General features: G+C 44.2%; 1 protein-coding gene across 1 annotated transcript; it reads right to left on the bottom strand.

The window, feature by feature from the left end:
* Nucleotides 1-1,782: 1,782 nt before the first annotated feature.
* GUCD1 (guanylyl cyclase domain containing 1) lies at nt 1,783-15,318 on the bottom strand. The gene is made up of 6 exons (XM_075276038.1): nt 15,107-15,318; nt 8,417-8,501; nt 7,345-7,510; nt 5,779-5,870; nt 4,000-4,241; nt 1,783-3,637 (listed from the first exon to the last, which is right to left on the bottom strand). The coding sequence occupies exons 1-6, from the start codon at nt 15,183-15,185 to the stop codon at nt 3,546-3,548; spliced, it is 756 nt and encodes a 251-aa protein (XP_075132139.1). The 5' UTR covers nt 15,186-15,318; the 3' UTR covers nt 1,783-3,545.
* Nucleotides 15,319-21,009: the final 5,691 nt, after the last annotated feature.

Raw genomic sequence — 21,009 nt, 5'->3', positions numbered from 1 at the left:
AGAGAAGAGAATTCTGAGTTTGACACTTTCCATACCTTCTTTATTTCTCAGTCATACAGTGGTTTCTTCCAGTTGGTGGTTGTTCCTACACATCTCATAGAATATATTTTTTGTAATGTGACAAGGACACTGCTGTATAACTGTGGGTTACAAGTGGATAAACTATCTAAAAGAATCCTTCACATAAAAGTTACATATTAACTGTACCATAGGTTTACAAGGTATAAAACTCAAGTAGCTAACCTTATAGACTTCACTTCTTGCACCAAAGAAAAACTAAATAAGAAACAAACAGAACCAAAGCCTAAGGATATCCAAGCACAATAAAGTCAACTGGGCCTGGCCGGACTGGCTGACTATCGTATGTGTCTCTAGATTAAAAAAAATAAAAATCATACTTGTCCCCGATGCTCTGGCAGCTTCTCCTGGGTCTCTTTCTAAATTCCGCCAAAATTGCAGGTTGCTGATTGGCCTCAGCGGTCACGTGTGACTGGGATTTCCGTCACACGTCAGCATAGGACCGAGAAGATCGGACAGTACAGGGAGGGACTGGAGGACCTCGGAAAGGTATGAATTTAATTTTTTTTTTCACTGCCCCCCAACCTGTTTAAAACAGACAACCCCTTTAAACATTCATCTTCTAATTCTTCCTCTGACAAACAGAAGCAATCCTCTTCTGAATCTCATCCCCGAGGATCTGGAGAATCAGAAATGAACTGTGGTCTTTTAACGGGTGGTCCAGATGTACTCTCCTGTGACTGCAACAGGGATGACATAAATTAAGGAGTTTCATCTTTAATTTGGCCATCAATCCTAACATCTGCTTTTTATAAGCTACTTGTAAGGGTTTGGCACAGTTTACAAATTTCCTGCATTTTTAGGTTCAGAATTTAGAGCCAAGTCCTTATCATGTACTTGGGCTAAATCAGCATCAGGATGAGGTTTTTAGGGTCCCTCTTTTCTTTGCTCCATGACCACAGCAAACGTAAGTAGTATACACCAAGAACGATCTGGAGGCCACATTGCGGTGGGCCTTATACCCCCTTTTGTAGTCTTCATGTGCAGCTGGGAAGCAGGAAGTACTGCTGGAGCACCACCCTATCTGACGAATGCCGCATCCTTCACGCTCCACCCCTGCAGACATGCTTCTCCTATGCTGAGAGCTACATGTGCCACCTCCAAGATGGCCACCACAGCACTTCCAGTTGTGACACTAACGCCACATACGTATGTGCACTCGAACAGAGGGTACGATGGTGGCAGCCGAAAACCAGGGCGAAGGGGGAGCAGCTGCTGCCAAATTTGAAAATCCAGGATCCAGAGGTCCATATGTAAAAGAATGGACAACCGCCCCTAGATCTTTAGGCTAAGGGATGCTAGCCTTGGCTTCAGGAAGGAAGGGGACAAGCAACCCCCAATCTGCAACCAGGTAGAGACTCCCCTCTTGTACTTGTCTCTGAGAGGGAAAGGAAGAACACTGGAGAGGGGAGGAGGGCTGGGGGCTTTTGACCTCTATCTTCCTGTATCCTCAGAGGTCAACCTCTGTTGGTCCTGTCATGAGGATGCATTGGAAAACACATTTAAGGATAGGCTATCAAGATTAACTTGAAAGAATATTATCAGTATTCCTGGCATTTTATTGCTGTATAAATGCCATTTCACTCTTACATAATATCATTGGGGGGAATCAATAAGTTTTAGGTCCAACATAATTTCTAATCCTGTTGATTGACACATGAGAACAAATACCAAAATTCTTTAAAATTTGATTTATTTGCAGCTGAATGTATGAATAATTGAAATAAATACATGATACAGAAGACACTGCATTTCAAGTACAGACACCAAGTGGCACTGTAGTCAAACTCCAAGTTTATAGAGTATGCAAAGTGTGAACTGCTTAAGTTGCAAAATACCAGAAAGAGATGTGAATGTGTACATGTCTGGCATAGCCAACAGATCATGTTTAATGCAGTTATAAGTATATGGCAGATAACACTTGACTAATAAACTGGTTAAAGAGTGTATAATTATATATATATATATATATATATATATATATATATATATATATATATATATATATATATATATATATACACACACACACACACAGCGTATAGAAGCTCTTTTGTGCTAGTGACGCCCTTATGGTTGCTGCACTTCAAAATAAAAAGTGGAGAGACAAAGTAAATTCCCTTTATGCCATACTGTACCTTACTGGTCAGCTCTAAGTGTATATTTGTCCTATTTATACAATCTAGTTGATACTTCTCAAATGGAAGTAGTGAAAACAGAAATTACCCACCAGCATTCACTCAGCATCAGTATGTCAGATACTGACAGCAGATGAGCCTTTGGCCTCCTTGTTAGAAGCATTGTATCCATATCTAGGGGACATATCCAATGTACACTGCATTCTAGCACTGGTCAGCTGTATGTGTATACTATTCAAGAGGAAATGTCAATAACAGGGGAGCCTTAAAATAACAGGACAAACAAACTTACATTGTGGGAATGTGTAGCGTAGTCAACTTAATGGGACAATGCTACAATACCCACAACAGGGGCTACAAAATGTATGGCACCTGTAATTGCAGCAACTCGCTGTCCATAGGGTGTCTTTCTTTTTTGGGGTTAAATTGGGTGACAACTGTAAAAAAAAGGTGCTTCAGCTGGTGTGGCCTAGTCTCAAATGTACCAAACAGCTTATTTGCATATGGAATAAAAATTCTGCACTTTGACACAAGACATGTTCATTATGCCACTAACTCACCCTACTATAGCATATAAGTGGCCTAGAAGAGATTTTGGTGGCAGAAGACTCCCCTTAAAAAAGCCTTTAGGCTGAGATCACACAAGTTTTTTTGGTCAGGAAACTGACTCAAATTCCTCCTCACCATACAGTCCTATGGTGAGGCGTTTTAGGAGGAGGAATTTGAGTCAATTTCCTGACCAAATTACTCCGTGTCAACTCCGCCTTAAATGGTTTCCAAAGTCTGGCATTGAAGAATGTGACATGAACTGACTGCACAGAGCTGTGACCTTCTGTAGAAATCTGGTGTTAAAACTGTGAAATTAAGACTTATTGTCCTACAACACTACCTGATCTCACTAATGCTCCTGACACTGAGGAGGCGGCAAATCCTTATAGCCATCTCTGAAAATCTAGTGGAAAGTATTCCCAGACCACTGGTGGCTATTTTAAACCGCAAAAGTGGAGGAAACTTCATATTACAGGTCAAAGAGAGATCTTTAGGTGTTCACATTGATGCTGTGTACATGTCCAAACATATAATACTCCTGTTCAGTAATGAGGCCGATATCTCAAGTACCATGGCTACTGCATAGCTTCTTACACAATAAATCACTTCCTCTGGTAGTGGATAGACAAGACCGTGCCCTCTTTAGGTGACCAATGAATCCACCCATCCGATTTGTCTTTTTACTGCAAATTCTGTACATTGAAATGTCTCTGTAGTGCATGGACTGCAGAATTTGTTCTGCATACAACAAAATACTTCTTGACAAGTTCCATTCTGAGGTCAGCTGTCCACATAGATAAAGAGGATATCCTCATCTGTACCATAACTACTACGAGCTTCTTCAAAGTTGGTGATGCTTGTCCGACACAACCCTAGGTTAAAAGATACTATTAGGTAAAGCACAGTTTATAAACTGAAGAAGAGCACAACACAGGTCATCAATATCAAAATGGTGGGGGGTCCAACACCTGGCACTCAGGCGAGAGAGTTGTGGCCTCTAATGAATACTGCAGCGCCGTACATTAAGTTGGGGCTGTGCTAGGCATTGAAGATCAGCCCCATTCAACTAAATAAGACTGAGCTGCAATCAGGATACATGACAACACTAGCATGCAGTAGATCTGTGGCTTCCCCATGATTGTACCACCACTGGTCAGATATTTATGACATACCCCATGGGCAGTATATCCATAGGTCAGCTCCCAGAAGATCCATTTAAAGTAAAAGTACTTACTGTCTGCATATCCAGGATTATTGTAGAAAAAACTTCCAGAGGATTTGTTGTAGCCACAAAGCACAATAAAATGACCCTGATATTCGCTGCTTTTGCAGAAGCACTTCTGTCCAATGGGAAGAAAACAGCAGTATTTAACACGGCTAGGACAGAGGTCACACAGGAGCAGAACAGCATTAACCAGTACAATGGCCACATGTCCCTGGGATAGGTGATCTTGCAGTTCTTGTATTGTTACACTTCTGCAAACATAGGAGATATAATGAAGAATTAGTATACTACGGTTTATTCTGAAATAAGTATAGAGACTAAGCTAAAATGCTTAGAGTATGAAATGTATAGTATATGCAAAGAAAAAGTAGAAAAATTACCTATGCAACAAGATTCTTTTCTGATTGGTTTCTAAGAGCAACAACTCCATCTTTCCCTTGTTTCGATATGCCCCATGCTGCCAATTATATGTACACTAGAGAAGTCACCAAAATCCATATAAACGCCCCCCCCCCCCCATGCTTGCTGAAAATATCACCCATTTTATCAATGCGCATATTTGGAGCAGTAATTGCTCTAAGACTGCCTCTGCGGCTCCCTCCTTAGGCCAGTTGTAGACGACTGTGCTGCAACCAGCCTGCCGTGAATTAAAAGCATGGGCTGCAGAGGGGGGACAGTGGGATGTCCCTGTGTGCCGCCCGTGCTTCCACGGAGCCTTTCATTAAATGAAGAGGAGCTACGAAAGCATGTGCCGCAAAACAGAACAGGAACAGGTCCTGTCCTATCCGATGCAGCATGGACCGGCGGCCTGCACACGAGATTGTGAAAACTACAGTCGTGTGTACGGGCCCATAGACAATAATGGGCCAGTGGGGTATCCAAGAAATACACGGATAGCACACTGACCTACACCACGTTCATCTGCAACCGACCTTATTCTGATTGACTGGGCCAGGCAATTTATAACTAATCTTACCAGGTTTGTGGCACTCGCCGTTGCTCATATTCTCAGTGCATGCGCAGCACTACTGTGATGTATGCTTGGTCTGAATCACATGTATCAAATGTGCCAAAAACATGAGTATGAAAGAATCCAGGACCAGGCGAGATTAGGTATACACTGTCTGGCCCAGTCAGAGGAGGGAGGGGCAAGGGCAGTGGGAGGCTTACTTCTTTGTGCAACAGCAACATCCCTATTGCTCCAAATAAACCATTTTCATAATGACAAAATTGGCAATATCTTGGGAACTGACTGATTTATAAGGGGAATATACCATTTAATTTAGGTGACCCTACTCTGTGTGGCTTGGTTGGTATGTTGGTTCTAGTTATCAGTCTTGTGTATGCCATATATTGTATGGTTTTGAAACCTTGAGGGATGTTCACATTGTGCTTTTTCATGCAGTTTCTGACATGAAAAACACCTCAAATCACCATAATTTTTAAAGTACAGTGTGAGACTACACACTAACTGGTCCCATTGAAGTGGGGTTTACCTGCACAAAAACCTGTGACATTGCAAAGTGTGGCAGAAACTCAAGGTTCAACCTCTGCTGTGGGGCTCACAGAATAAATCATATTTACAGGTCAGATTATTCTGACCTGTTATACTGCTGTACAAACAAATCCATATACTCAGTTACTTGGTACTGTTGGAAAACCTTCTGTCGTATAAAACCCAGAATGAGGATTCTGGGTATATTCAAAGTCACACATATGAATGTGCAGGAATCCGGTTACATAAGGACGTCACCACTGAGAAGAAAGAAAAAAAATAATATGATGTACCTTTTTTCTACATTAACACCATGGGCTTTGGCTTGGGCAAATAATTGGTTGACCCTGTTCTCCTCTGCATCGAAATGTTTCCTGTAGAAAGACTTTGGAAAGAACCGTGCTTTAGAACACTTGGTGCTTGATATTCCAGCATAATAAGACAGTATAAATCATATCTATCCTTTAAGGGTGTGTTCACATGGAAGAATTTACCACAGAATTTCGCCTCTGTAACTGAAGCAGATTCCTCCCAGAATCTGTCTGCCATTGCTTTCAACAGGAAATACAGATCATAGCAGGACATGGAAAAAAGAAGTGTCCAGCTCAATTTTGCTGCGGATTCTGCGACTAATTCAGCCACGGGGTCCACGGCTCGAGACTCCCTGCTGATTGGTCTTCCTCCTGATTTCACAGCATTGGCATCCCTTACGGTTAGATCGCTTCAAAAATGCTGGTGGTGGAAAATGAAGAGAATTCCTCTTCACTCTCTGCTGTGTGAACATACCCTTAGGGGTTGTGCAGGACTTCGAAAACATGGCTTCTTTTTTCTTTTTAGGAAGTGATAACTTGTCCACTGGTCACACGGCCACGCTACAGCTCTCATTCATTTTAATGGAATGGAGATGTGGCATTGCCATGTGACTAATGGACTTGATGTCACTTCCTGTGAAGATTTCCAGTCCTGTCCTAAAATATCACTATTTTATTGCAGATTTTTCATTTATGTCTGAAGTAAATATAGCTGGCACATATGGTTTATGTTAAGCCGGTTTAACTCTTTAGTAATATACACATTTTAGCCTTAAAGGAGTTGTGCAGTTAAGCATATTCATAAGATAGGGGATATGCGTCTGCCCTCCGGGTCCCCCAGCAGTTAGGAGGACAGGGCCTAAGAGTCTCCCTAAAGTCTCCATTCCTTGTGTCACAGACACTCCATTCACTTCTATTGGACTGCGAGAACTGCCAGAGGTTACAATCTCAGCAGCCCTATATCAATGAATGGAGTACCGGTCACACAAGCACACTAGTGTCAAGGAGGCTTTAGGTGGACTTTTAGTCTCCCAATCCTCCTGATTGCTCGCGAACCCAGTGGTAATGCCCCCAGTGATTGGACACTTATTCCCCATCCTGTGGACGTGGGATAAGTGTGCTTAACAGGACACCCCTTTTAAAAAGAACCATGTCCTCAGAGATGTGTGGTATATATAACTCTAGAAAGTAGACAGTGCGCTATGCCAGCTGCAAACTGGTGTAGCTTTCATACTGACACATGGACAGCTGAAAGATGCCCCCAATTTAGCATGAGTCCTGCACCTCATCATAAACTAAGCACTGATACTGGGAATAACAAGATCGGCTTTGAAATTAAAAAACATAACAATACATATATGGACAAGTAATCCTGTGTGTTCCTACAATGGTTTACAGACTAAGGACACCTCCTTTTCTGTAGGTTCACAGACAAGAAGATCTGCAGCGTTGGGTATAACAGCAATAGTTGCTGTAGGTCTAAAGCAGACTATATAACAACATGGAAATTATTTCCCGATAGTAATAGACAAAACATAAAGGTCATACTTGGTTTTTGTATCCCTTGTCTACTCCTAAGGTCTGTGTGCAGAACTGATGCTGTACCCCAAAATGGTGCATTAGGTATGCCAAATCAATAGTCCAAATACTTTTTGTGAGTTGGAGCTCTTGCATTGCATTTCGAAACTCCTCTTCATTCAGGAGATTGAGGTACCTGCAAGGTTGCATATAACCAAAAAGTAACATATAGAGAAGATTGCAGATAAAAAACAAAACAAATAAAAACTACTTAGAGGTTATAACACACGTTCAACAAGTATTTAATAAATTGTTTATCTCCTAATTAGTTATATTTGACTTCAATGCACAGGCTATAGAAAATGTAATCTGTAAAAATAACTAATAACTCAGGTGCCAGTAGCATATTTTTAGCATAATAACTACCTGAGTACAAATACATACCTAGGTGTAAGAAGCCAACCCCAGCCAAAAAAAAACAAAACAAACAAGCTGACAACTGGTGTTAGACTAAGTTCACATCTGCCGCAGAAACTGTCAGAAATCAGAGAGAAAATCCTGTGCAGTTTCAGTATAAAAACAGCGGACATGAACAACAGAGATCCGGGCGAAGATATGCACCGAACCTAACAAAGGCATTTGCTCTTAATGACAGCATTGCATCTGCTACCCATTAAGTTGATAAAGGAGTTAAACTATACATAACGAAATACAGCGATGTATGGATTTCCCCAAAAACACTTTTGGGATAATTTGAGAAGAAATCTTAGGGTTGTGCCAAGTAGAAATCTTATATACACTCCATTCATATTGGGGTACAAGGAACCAAACTTCAGTTGTCAGACCCCACCAATCAGACTAATCCACAGGACAGTTGATTAGTTGATAATTTATCCCAACCCCTTACGAAACAACATGGCTGGAATATTAAATGTAATTTTTGTTTTAGTTTTTGATACACTTGTGTTGAGCTGAACACCAGAATGGATCCAAAATTAAGGAAAAACAAAGCAAAGCCTGAAACTTCCTTCTGTGGTCGTGCCAGTACAGTACCAGTGTCAGTCCCAAATACCCTGAAGCCCTTTATCCAAGAACTACTTACTGCAATACCATGCGTGCACATGCCAGGCCGCAATCCCAGTGATAAGACTGCTGGATAAGGGGTACCTTCAGCTGGACATGATCACCTAAAAAGGATAGGACGCATAATTTATTAGTCTCAGATTGGAACACACAGACTAGTATAGTATTTACTGTGTTTAGTATTTAGTTTAGTATTTAGTGCATAGTATTTAGTGTTGGACTGTTACATCCCAACTAACTATTTTAAATATGATTTTTATTGGAAAAAGAAAGCAGAGGGAAATTTTACAATGTAAAAAAAACAGATACAAACATAGGGAAAACTAACAAAGGTCCGATCAGTAGAATGAAAAATACAGGGTCGGAACTCCGGATTTCAACCTAAGTACAGAAATATCACAAACATCCCAACTAACTATAGTGAATGTGGTCACGTTGCAATCTGCAAGTTGACTGCTGATTTTGGGTGTGACCACATTCACTATAATTTGTTGTGACTGGCTGCAGATTTACAATCTTGTACTGCCAAATTGTTGTGCAGCCCTAAGCTACATATAAATATTCAGCTTTGGTTACATAGTAGTGGTTGGATGAAGACATCAGTCCATCAAGTGTTGATCCAGAGGAAGGAAAAGACGTGTCCTTAATTAAAATATAGAATCAATAAACCGTAATATTGTTCTCTCTTCAAGCAAGGCATCCAGTCCCTTTATGGTTAAACATAAAATTTATCTTCACTAGTGTGTACAGTGACAGAGTAAGAGGATCTACAGATAGGTTTCATTGGTCAGCATCAATTTTTTTTTTATATATCCTCAGTCACCAGAGATGATTTATGAATGAAATTATATCAGCCTTAAGGAATGTTCACATGGGATGTGTGCATTGATATCCTCTCTTGTGAATCCACAGCAGCAATATCGTGTAATATTTGTTGTGGATTCTGTGTACACTTACTGCAGATTTGCAGCACATTTCACCTTATACACTGCAACGGGCGAAATCAATGTTGAAAATCTGGAGCATAAACTGAGATGGGGCACTCAGTAATAGATAGGGGTACAGGTGTAACCGTGGTGCAGACACTATGAGATAAGGGTGCAGGTGTGACCGTGGTGCAGTCACTATAAGATAGGGGTGCAGGTGTGACCGTGGTGCAGTCACTATCAGATAGGGGTGCAGGTGTGACCGTGGTGCAGTCACTATAAGATAGGGGTGCAGGTGTGACCGTGGTACAGTCACTATCAGATAGGGGTGCAGGTGTGACCGTGGTGCAGTCACTATAAGATAGGGGTGCAGGTGTGATGGTGCAGTCAGTATTAGGGGTACAGGTGTGATGGTGCGGTCAGTATTAGGGGTACAGGTGTGATGGTGCGGTCAGTATTAGGGGTACAGGTGTGATCAGTATTAGATAGGGGTACAGGTGTGATGGTGCGGTCAGTATTAGATAGGGGTACAGGTGTGATAGTGCAGTCAGTATTAGGGGTACAGGTGTGATTATGCAGTTAGTATTAGATAGGGGTACAGGTGTGATGGTGCAGTCAGTATTAGGGGTACAGGTGTGATGGTGCGGTCAGTATTAGGGGTACAGGTGTGATGGTGCAGTCAGTATTAGATAGGGGTACAGGTGTGATGGTGCGGTCAGTATTAGGGGTACAGGTGTGATGGTGCGGTCAGTATTAGGGGTACAGGTGTGATGGTGCAGTCAGTATTAGGGGTACAGGTGTGATGGTGCGGTCAGTATTAGGGGTACAGGTGTGATGGTGCGGTCAGTATTAGGGGTACAGGTGTGATGGTGCGGTCAGTATTAGGGGTACAGGTGTGATGGTGCAGTCAGTATTAGGGGTACAGGTGTGATGGTGCAGTCAGTATTAGGGGTACAGGTGTGATGGTGCGGTCAGTATTAGGGGTACAGGTGTGATGGTGCGGTCAGTATTAGATAGGGGTACAGGTGTGATGGTGCGGTCAGTATTAGGGGTACAGGTGTGATGGTGCAGTCAGTATTAGGGGTACAGGTGTGATGGTGCGGTCAGTATTAGGGGTACAGGTGTGATGGTGCAGTCAGTATTAGGGGTACAGGTGTGATGGTGCAGTCAGTATTAAGGGTACAGGTGTGATGGTGCAGTCAGTATTAGGGGTACAGGTGTGATGGTGCGGTCAGTATTAGATAGGGGTACAGGTGTGATGGTGCGGTCAGTATTAGGGGTACAGGTGTGATGGTGCGGTCAGTATTAGGGGTACAGGTGTGATGGTGCGGTCAGTATTAGGGGTACAGGTGTGATGGTGCGGTCAGTATTAGGGGTACAGGTGTGATGGTGCGGTCAGTATTAGGGGTACAGGTGTGATGGTGCGGTCAGTATTAGGGGTACAGGTGTGATGGTGCGGTCAGTATTAGGGGTACAGGTGTGATGGTGCGGTCAGTATTAGGGGTACAGGTGTGATGGTGCGGTCAGTATTAGGGGTACAGGTGTGATGGTGCGGTCAGTATTAGGGGTACAGGTGTGATGGTGCGGTCAGTATTAGGGGTACAGGTGTGATGGTGCGGTCAGTATTAGGGGTACAGGTGTGATGGTGCGGTCAGTATTAGGGGTACAGGTGTGATGGTGCGGTCAGTATTAGGGGTACAGGTGTGATGGTGCGGTCAGTATTAGGGGTACAGGTGTGATGGTGCGGTCAGTATTAGGGGTACAGGTGTGATGGTGCGGTCAGTATTAGGGGTACAGGTGTGATGGTGCGGTCAGTATTAGGGATACAGGTGTGATTATGCAGTCAGTATTAGATAGGGGTACAGGTGTGATGGTGCAGCCAGTATTAGGGGTACAGGTGTGATGGCGCGGTCAGTATTAGGGGTACAGGTGTGATGGCGCAGTCAGTATTAGGGGTACAGGTGTGATGGTGCGGTCAGTATTAGGGGTACAGGTGTGATGGTGCGGCCAGTATTAGGGGTACAGGTGTGATGGTGCAGTGAGTATTAGATAGGGGTACAGTTGTGACCGTGGTGCAGTCAGTAATAGATAGGGGTGCAGGTGTGATGGTGCGGTCAGTATTACGGGTACAGGTGTGATTATGCAGTCAGTATTAGATAGGGGTACAAGTGTGATGGTGCGGTCAGTATTACGGGTACAGGTGTGATTATGCAGTCAGTATTAGATAGGGGTACAGGTGAGATGCTGCAGTCAGTATTAGGGGTACAGGTGTGATGGTGCAGTCAGTATTAGGGGTACAGGTGTGATGGTGCGGTCAGTATTAGATAGGGGTACAGGTGTGATGGTGCGGTCAGTATTAGATAGGGGTACAGGTGTGATGGTGCGGTCAGTATTAGATAGGGGTACAGGTGTGATGGTGCAGTCAGTATTAGGGGTACAGGTGTGATGGTGCAGTCAGTATTAGGGGTACAGGTGTGATGGTGCAGTCAGTATTAGGGGTACAGGTGTGATGGTGCAGTCAGTATTAGGGGTACAGGTGTGATGGTGCGGTCAGTATTAGGGGTACAGGTGTGATGGTGCAGTCAGTATTAGGGGTACAGGTGTGATGGTGCAGTCAGTATTAGGGGTACAGGTGTGATGGTGCGGTCAGTATTAGGGGTACAGGTGTGATGGTGCGGTCAGTATTAGGGGTACAGGTGTGATGGTGCGGTCAGTATTAGGGGTACAGGTGTGATGGTGCGGTCAGTATTAGGGGTACAGGTGTGATGGTGCGGTCAGTATTAGGGGTACAGGTGTGATGGTGCGGTCAGTATTAGGGGTACAGGTGTGATGGTGCGGTCAGTATTAGGGGTACAGGTGTGATGGTGCGGTCAGTATTAGGGGTACAGGTGTGATGGTGCGGTCAGTATTAGGGGTACAGGTGTGATGGTGCGGTCAGTATTAGGGGTACAGGTGTGATGGTGCGGTCAGTATTAGGGGTACAGGTGTGATGGTGCGGTCAGTATTAGGGGTACAGGTGTGATGGTGCGGTCAGTATTAGGGGTACAGGTGTGATGGTGCGGTCAGTATTAGGGGTACAGGTGTGATGGTGCGGTCAGTATTAGGGGTACAGGTGTGATGGTGCGGTCAGTATTAGGGGTACAGGTGTGATGGTGCGGTCAGTATTAGGGGTACAGGTGTGATGGTGCGGTCAGTATTAGGGGTACAGGTGTGATGGTGCGGTCAGTATTAGGGGTACAGGTGTGATGGTGCGGTCAGTATTAGGGATACAGGTGTGATTATGCAGTCAGTATTAGATAGGGGTACAGGTGTGATGGTGCGGCCAGTATTAGGGGTACAGGTGTGATGGCGCGGTCAGTATTAGGGGTACAGGTGTGATGGCGCAGTCAGTATTAGGGGTACAGGTGTGATGGTGCGGTCAGTATTAGGGGTACAGGTGTGATGGTGCGGCCAGTATTAGGGGTACAGGTGTGATGGTGCAGTGAGTATTAGATAGGGGTACAGTTGTGACCGTGGTGCAGTCAGTAATAGATAGGGGTGCAGGTGTGATGGTGCGGTCAGTATTACGGGTACAGGTGTGATTATGCAGTCAGTATTAGATAGGGGTACAAGTGTGATGGTGCGGTCAGTATTACGGGTACAGGTGTGATTATGCAGTCAGTATTAGATAGGGGTACAGGTGAGATGCTGCAGTCAGTATTAGGGGTACAGGTGTGATGGTGCAGTCAGTATTAGGGGTACAGGTGTGATGGTGCGGTCAGTATTAGATAGGGGTACAGGTGTGATGGTGCGGTCAGTATTAGATAGGGGTACAGGTGTGATGGTGCGGTCAGTATTAGATAGGGGTACAGGTGTGATGGTGCAGTCAGTATTAGGGGTACAGGTGTGATGGTGCAGTCAGTATTAGGGGTACAGGTGTGATGGTGCAGTCAGTATTAGGGGTACAGGTGTGATGGTGCAGTCAGTATTAGGGGTACAGGTGTGATGGTGCGGTCAGTATTAGGGGTACAGGTGTGATGGTGCAGTCAGTATTAGGGGTACAGGTGTGATGGTGCAGTCAGTATTAGGGGTACAGGTGTGATGGTGCGGTCAGTATTAGGGGTACAGGTGTGACGGTGCGGTCAGTATTAGGGGTACAGGTGTGACGGTGCGGTCAGTATTAGGGGTACAGGTGTGACGGTGCGGTCAGTATTAGATAGGGGTACAGGTGAGATGCTGCAGTCAGTATTAGGGGTACAGGTGAGATGCTGCAGTCAGTATTAGGGGTACAGGTGTGATGGTGCGGTCAGTATTAGGGGTACAGGTGTGATGGTGCGGTCAGTATTAGGGGTACAGGTGAGATGGTGCGGTGAGTATTAGATAGGGGTACAGGTGTGATGGTGCGGTCAGTATTAGATAGGGGTACAGGCGTGATGGTGCAGTCAGTATTAGGGGTACAGGTGTGATGGTGCGGTCAGTATTAGATAGGGGTACAGGCGTGATGGTGCAGTCAGTATTAGGGGTACAGGTGTGATGGTGCGGTCAGTATTAGGGGTACAGGTGTAATGGTGCGGTCAGTATTAGATAGGGGTACAGGCGTGATGGTGCGGTCAGTATTAGGGGTACAGGTGTGATGGTGCGGTCAGTATTAGGAGTACAGGTGAGATGGTGCGGTATTAGATAGGGGTACAGGTGTGATGGTGCGGTCAGTATTAGATAGGGGTACAGGCGTGATGGTGCGGTCAGTATTAGGGGTACAGGTGTGATGGTGCGGTCAGTATGAGATAGGGGTACAGGCGTGATGGTGCAGTCAGTATTAGATAGGGGTACAGGTGTGATGGTGCGGTCAGTATTAGATAGGGATACAGGCGTGATGGTGCGGTCAGTATTAGATAGGGGTACAGGTGTGATGGTGCGGTCAGTATTAGATAGGGGTACAGGCGTGATGGTGCGGTCAGTATTAGGGCTACAGGTGTGATGGTGCGGTCAGTATTAGGGGTACAGGTGTGATGGTGCGGTCAGTATTAGGAGTACAGGTGAGATGGTGCGGTATTAGATAGGGGTACAGGTGTGATGGTGCGGTCAGTATTAGATAGGGGTACAGGCGTGATGGTGCAGTCAGTATTAGGGGTACAGGTGTGATGGTGCGGTCAGTATTAGGGGTACAGGTGTGATGGTGCGGTCAGTATTAGGGGTACAGGTGTGATGGTGCGGTCAGTATTAGATAGGGGTACAGGCGTGATGGTGCGGTCAGTATTAGATAGGGGTACAGGCGTGATGGTGCGGTCAGTATTAGATAAGGGTACAGGCGTGATGGTGCGATCAGTATTAGGGGTACAGGTGTGATGGTGCAGTCAGTATTAGGGGTACAGGTGTGATGGTGCGGTCAGTATTAGGGGTACAGGTGTGATGGTGCGGTCAGTATTAGGGGTACAGGTGTGATGGTGCAGTCAGTATTAGGGGTACAGGTGTGATGGTGCAGTCAGTATTAGGGGTACAGGTGTGATGGTGCGGTCAGTATTAGGGGTACAGGCGTGATGGTGCAGTCAGTATTAGGGGTACAGGTGTGATGGTGCGGTCAGTATTAGGAGTACAGGTGAGATGGTGCGGTATTAGATAGGGGTACAGGTGTGATGGTGCGGTCAGTATTAGATAGGGGTACAGGTGTGATGGTGCGGTCAGTATTAGATAGGGGTACAGGCGTGATGGTGCGGTCAGTATTAGGGGTACAGGTGTGATGCACCAGTTGAATACTGGTCAGTCTCCACCTTCATAAGCACACTGCCTGCCGAGACATTACTGACGGTTGTCGGTGTGCCTTGTATCCGCTGTCTGCAGTGCGGCCTTGTCGGCTTCTGCCTCATTGCTTGCCGGGCTCTTCATGACGCTGTGTCCTGGAGGATACGGGGTTCCCTCATACCGGACTACACCGCTGCCGACCTCTCCTTGTGTATCCGGGGCGGAGCTGCACAGCACAGAGTAGGCGCCCCGTCCGGATGTATGGAGACAACGCCCACTGTCGGGTGAGTCACTGCCCGGGGCGGGGCCTGACACCCCTATACACAGGCTGCCACTTAGTGCTGTTAGCTGTGCTGTCATACCATCTGCTGTAGTGCTGCTCGTGGTCCCTGCCATAGACAACTGTAGTTAAAGAGAAACTAGAGCAAAAGTTTTTTATTAGACAGTTCCTCGTATTTGTCTACAATCTTTATAAAGAAGCTTCTAGAGTAGTCCTACTGTTTACCACCTGGATAGGTAATAAGTGATTGGTGGGGAGACTCCGACCACAGGGACCCCCACCAATCACAAGCGGCCCTTTGTGACCTGTCTGGTGTGAAGGTCATGAATGAGGATCCATTCAAAGTCTATGGGACTGACAGAGATAACAGAGTACACTATGATCATCAGTCCCATAGACTTTGAATGGATTGGTACCCTAAGGAGAGGGACATGGGACCCCTGTGCTCGTGATCGGTTGTTCTCCTACACTGACGTCACCAGCAATTAAATACTTTGCAGCAGCAGAAATATTTGCAACAAACCTGCCATGTGTGAACAGAAATCTCCTTTGCTTTGCAAACATGGATGTGAAAGTTAAATGCTACAGATGAGGAAAAATGGACACTAGGTACAAGGTAGACATTTTTATGGAAATAGATTGGAGATGGAGATGTCCATGTGCTAGAACCTGAAATCTACATCTACACCTATGCTCAGCTAGGAGCTGATGTAGCTTTCAGCTATTATTTATCTCTGGCATAAGTAATAGCAAGTGGGTCGCACCACCACTGAGTCACCCACCTTTTAATGATTTGGCAAACATGTTAGGCCCAGTTGACATCTGAGTTTGGGCTGTTCCGCAACACTTTTCTCTCCGCATCTTTCGAGCGGAAACCACACGGACCCCATTACAGTCTATGGAGTCCGCAGGTTTCCTTAGGTAACCACTTTTTTATTTGGATACGTTTCCGTTCATGGGGTCCCCATGCAGACCCAAACAGAGAGAATAGAGCCTTAGAAAGTTAAAATGAGGTGCACTTTTTTTTTTGGTGCAAAAACACGCCTATATTTTTTTTACACCAGAAAGCTGTATTAGTAAATATGGGACATTTTTGTTTCTGTCTGTCAGTATACATTATACATACTCTATTCACCACTCAGTGTGTAAATGACTTTACCCTTTGGGTCAATACGATTGTGGTGATACAACATTCATATAGATTTCCTATAGTTTATTACTGTTACATAATAAAAACATTTTATTAAAAATGTATCTGTTGCCTCTTTCCAAGATCCAATTTTTGTCAATAAAACCATATGAGGGCATATTTTTTTATTTTAAATTAACTAACCCAAATAGATCACTGAGCATATGTTTAACTTCTATTTCCTATGCAGGTGCCATTAATAACACTTTTTCAAGGTTTTTTTGTTTTGTAGAACACAACTTTTGCTCTATAAAGCCATATCCTTCTCTATCTACTATTTCCTACATGCTAAAGCTGGTTGTAATTCTTCTATTCATGACTGGCCCCCCCAGGCAGCTACTGTGGGTGTGTTAGCTAGCCACTGAGAACCGCCATATCATCACTAATACTCTACTAAGAATCCATCTTCTGTATCATGTGACTTACTCACAGTGGAGCCTATAATAAAATAGTTTGAGAGTCATAGTAAGGGCTCGTTCACATCTGCGCCCTGAATCTCCGTTATGCAGGTTTCGGGCAGGAAACGGAAACCTGCAGTCATTTTTCAAACCAATTGAATGGGTTTGAAAAGTGTCCGGCCGTGAGCGTTTTGTGCTCTCTGCGGTGAAACCATTTTTGTTTTTTTTTCAACCGGACACAAAGTCAGACATGCAGGACTTTGTGTCCGGTTAAAAAAAACAAAACATTTAGTCACGGAGAGCACAAAACGCTCACAGCCAGACACGGTCTGACCGGTTTCTGTCTGCAGAAGACGGAAACCTGAGAATGGAGATCGAGGCGCAGGTGTGAACCCAGCGTCAGCTTAATAGTTCCATGAACATGTGTATTGCTCTTTCAATGTAACCAGATGATTTTAAAGTAGCACACCACTTCTTTGAAATTCCTTAGACATGGGCTCCACAGTAAGGATCTTTTTGCACTGTGTCTGCAGTATATGTTTATTGCATGCACTGAGAAGGCTCTTGACCTATAGGCCCTCTGTTATGGCAAAAGAGTGTCCTTTTGGCCCCTGTTCAGTAGTATCCACCAGGAGCATGTGGTAAACAAACGCTTCATATGCAATGTGAAAAGAGCCCAAAAGACTGTCATGTAATATGCTACCTGTAACAGAAGTAGGTAGGTACAAAATAATTAGTGATTATTAGAAAATATTGAACACTGTTAGATTGTTTGCAGTAGCGATATTGCAGATGCCTGACACGGCATAAACATGTGCAATGTCATGTGATCCCATAACAATACACTACACACACTAGAGCACTATATCCACGTTACAGAGCACTGCAATGCAATTATTACATACACATAAGGTTGGCTGCATTCATCAAAATTCTGTTTCATCAAAAGAATGGAAAAGCTGACAAAAAGGCATCAACAGTCAAAACTCACATGACCACCCCAGGCATATGGGTAAATATAAATGTATTATTATTAATGTTATTTATAAAGGTGAAGGGTGTTTAGAATAGTGTAGGGATATCAAATTATCCCAGGCAACCCAAAATCTTTATGTGATAAACAACACAAAAAATGGGAGTTTGTCATATAATGAAAGCAAAGCATTGGAAGACATCCATGACAATCCCTATATTATAGTCCGAGCTTTAGACAAGAGAAGTTCCATTACAGTTTTGAACAAAGGGTTATATGAATGTGAGGCTCTGAAACAGTTACAGGATCATTCTACATTCCATATGCTCACTAAAGATCCCACTCAAGAAGTTCACCAATCTTTATTTGATTTATTACAATGGGTCATAACTTTAGGTATACAAACAGAGGAGGAGGTTAAATATATGAATCCCCCTTCTCCATTATGTCCTATTTTTCATTCATTGCCTAAATCATATAAAGGGGTTTTTCCCCTCCCCTTACCCCTGGTTCACACTAGCGTATGTATTCCGTCCGGTTAGAGTCCGCATGGAGTCCCCCTCTGGACGGTATACAATCGCAATATCAAGCACTGTGCTGTCAAAGCACACGGACTCCATAGACTATAATGTGTGCTTGCCGTGCACTGTCCGCATGAATGATTCTACTAAGTCTCCATGCAGACTCTCCCCGGAAAGAATACATACGCTATTGTGAACCAACCCTTAGACCAGGGGTAGGGAACCTTTAGCTCTCCAGCTGCTGTGAAACTACAACTCCCAGCATGCTCCATTCACTTTCATGGGAGTTCCAAGAGCAGCAGAGCAAGTATGCATGCTGGGAGTTGCAGTTTTGCAACAGCTGGAGAGCCGTACGTTCCCTACCCCTGCCTTAGACCCATAACATCAGGGATTGGGTCCTGATAGAACATTTGAATGCATGGCTGGATGTATTCATTCATACATGGTGAAAAAAATCTTCCGGTTATATTCAGGATACTAAAGCTGTTTTGGCAGCGATGTCAAACATGTAATGGCAGGATAACTTCATGTGGTTATCTTAGACATAATTTAGACATGTATAATGATTATAAATCAGATTTAAAAACTTTCTAGTAATGGTGATGCATTTTTTTGTTCAAATACAATATTTTGTGTTTGATAATCAGTATTATTAGAAATGATTGGTGTGGGAATAAAAACATCCTTAGGCTGAGGCCCCACGTTGCGAAACGTGTTTTGGAAATGTCCTGGCAAAAAACGCTGCATTTTACATTACCTGCAAAGTGGATGGTGTCGGGGGAATACCCCAACTATTCTCCAGGTATGCTGTGAGGTGCCAAATTAAAAGTAGCTGTGGTAAAATATTGAGCTTGGGAGATGCACAGAGACACAAACACATGGTTCTGTTTCCAAAATGGATCTCGGTTTATTGACTAGCAAGCATAGGATTATAAAAGAAAATAACGGCTTTATGCCAGCTTAAGCATCACAAAATACATCACATAAGAATATGTATTATAATTAGTCAGAGAATATAATGGGGGTTTACATATGACGAGAACGTGCATCCATGAGTTAACACATGAATATCTGTGTCCTCCATTTTAGCCTTATGAAAATATTAGCACCTGAAAACATTAAATCATTCTACTCATTATAACCAGTAGTCTCCGAGCATGCTCCACACAATTTTAATGAGGCCTAGTTCTTATCTCCATGTCCTCCCAGAATTGCGGGATGTAGAAACACTCTAGTGGACTTCAAGGTTTCTCAAGATATTCTGATGAGAAACTGCACTCATCAACATTTTCAGAAAATCCTATATGCAAGAAAGTTTATACAAAGGTTAAACATGGAGGATACAGAGCAAGATGGTTGAATGAACCAATGTCTGTCTTATACAGATATTCTGTCCCTCACGGATGGGATTCTGGCTAATCCCATCCACACAGTGCAGTAAAAAATTTGCAACAGAAAAACTGCAGTTTCAAAAACATTTGCATGTCAGTTAAGCTGCTTGCACACGACTGTGTGCTAACCGGCTGCCGTTAACGAACTGTACAGGCAGTGCAAGGGCAACACACAGATGTCTCCCATGGCTCCTTTCATTTAATGAATAGGAGCCACAGAAGCAGGGCTGGGCTAGGACCTGTTCCATATTTTGTGGCCCCGACTGTTGGCCCGCACTTGTGACTGTGTAATTCACGATCATGTGTTTAGAAATGAATAGTTAGCACACTGACCTAACACGGTTGTCTGCAAGAGACTTATACGTACAGAAACACTGGCCTACTCCATATAGGTATAATAGGGGCAGAAAGTCCACAGGGGAAAACTTTGCAGACATTCTGCAAAACATTGTGGTAAAAAACGCTATGTGTTTCCAACCTACCAGCCTCCCCCCGTTCCACCTGGCACAGCTCTCCACCTTTCCCAATAGTCCACTGTGCACCCCACATCTCTCCCCCCCATATCTTATTCCACTGCATGGGATAGAACTTTTCTTCATGTGGGAGGATCTTCTTAGGGCTAGTTCACACGGGGCCATGGAGGAGGATGAATCCACGTCATAATCCTCCTCCATATAGTGTTAGTCTATGTAGAGGGCTAGGTTTTTTTACGCTAGGCGAAAAAAGAAGCAACATGACCTTTCTTCAGGCGTTTTCCGCCTGAAGAAAGCAATAGAAGTGAATGGGAAGTGCAAAACGCGCGTTTTTTACGGCGACGCGTTTTTTGCAGCCCGTTCTTTTTAAGGATGGGAAAACCGCCTGGAAGCTGTTTTTACAAAAAAAAAAAAAAAAAACGCTCCACAAAAAGCCGGCCCAGGTCCAAAAAACGCTTCCTAATTAGGAAGCGTTTTTTCCCCGTGCCAAAATAAGGCACATGTAATTTACGTACACGGCACGAAACACGCCAACCCAGCCACGTGACTAGACAATGTCATGTTGTCGTCTGACGTCCTTACCGAATCGATAGTATTTAGCTTTTCACGATCTCAGGCATGCGCAGAAGCGTGCATGGGTGTCCCGTGTAAGTGATTGGCCGGAACTCTTCAGTCAAGCTTTTGTTTCTGCGGATACTTGCTCTGGTTACTACGGAAGTCAGCGGTGCCGGCGTTCTTCTCCC

This window comes from Leptodactylus fuscus, chromosome 1 (assembly GCF_031893055.1).
Source record: "Leptodactylus fuscus isolate aLepFus1 chromosome 1, aLepFus1.hap2, whole genome shotgun sequence".
Taxonomy (NCBI): domain Eukaryota; kingdom Metazoa; phylum Chordata; class Amphibia; order Anura; family Leptodactylidae; genus Leptodactylus; species Leptodactylus fuscus.
Note: the sequence above shows the minus strand (reverse complement) of the source record. Positions and strands in the feature narration are given on the sequence as shown.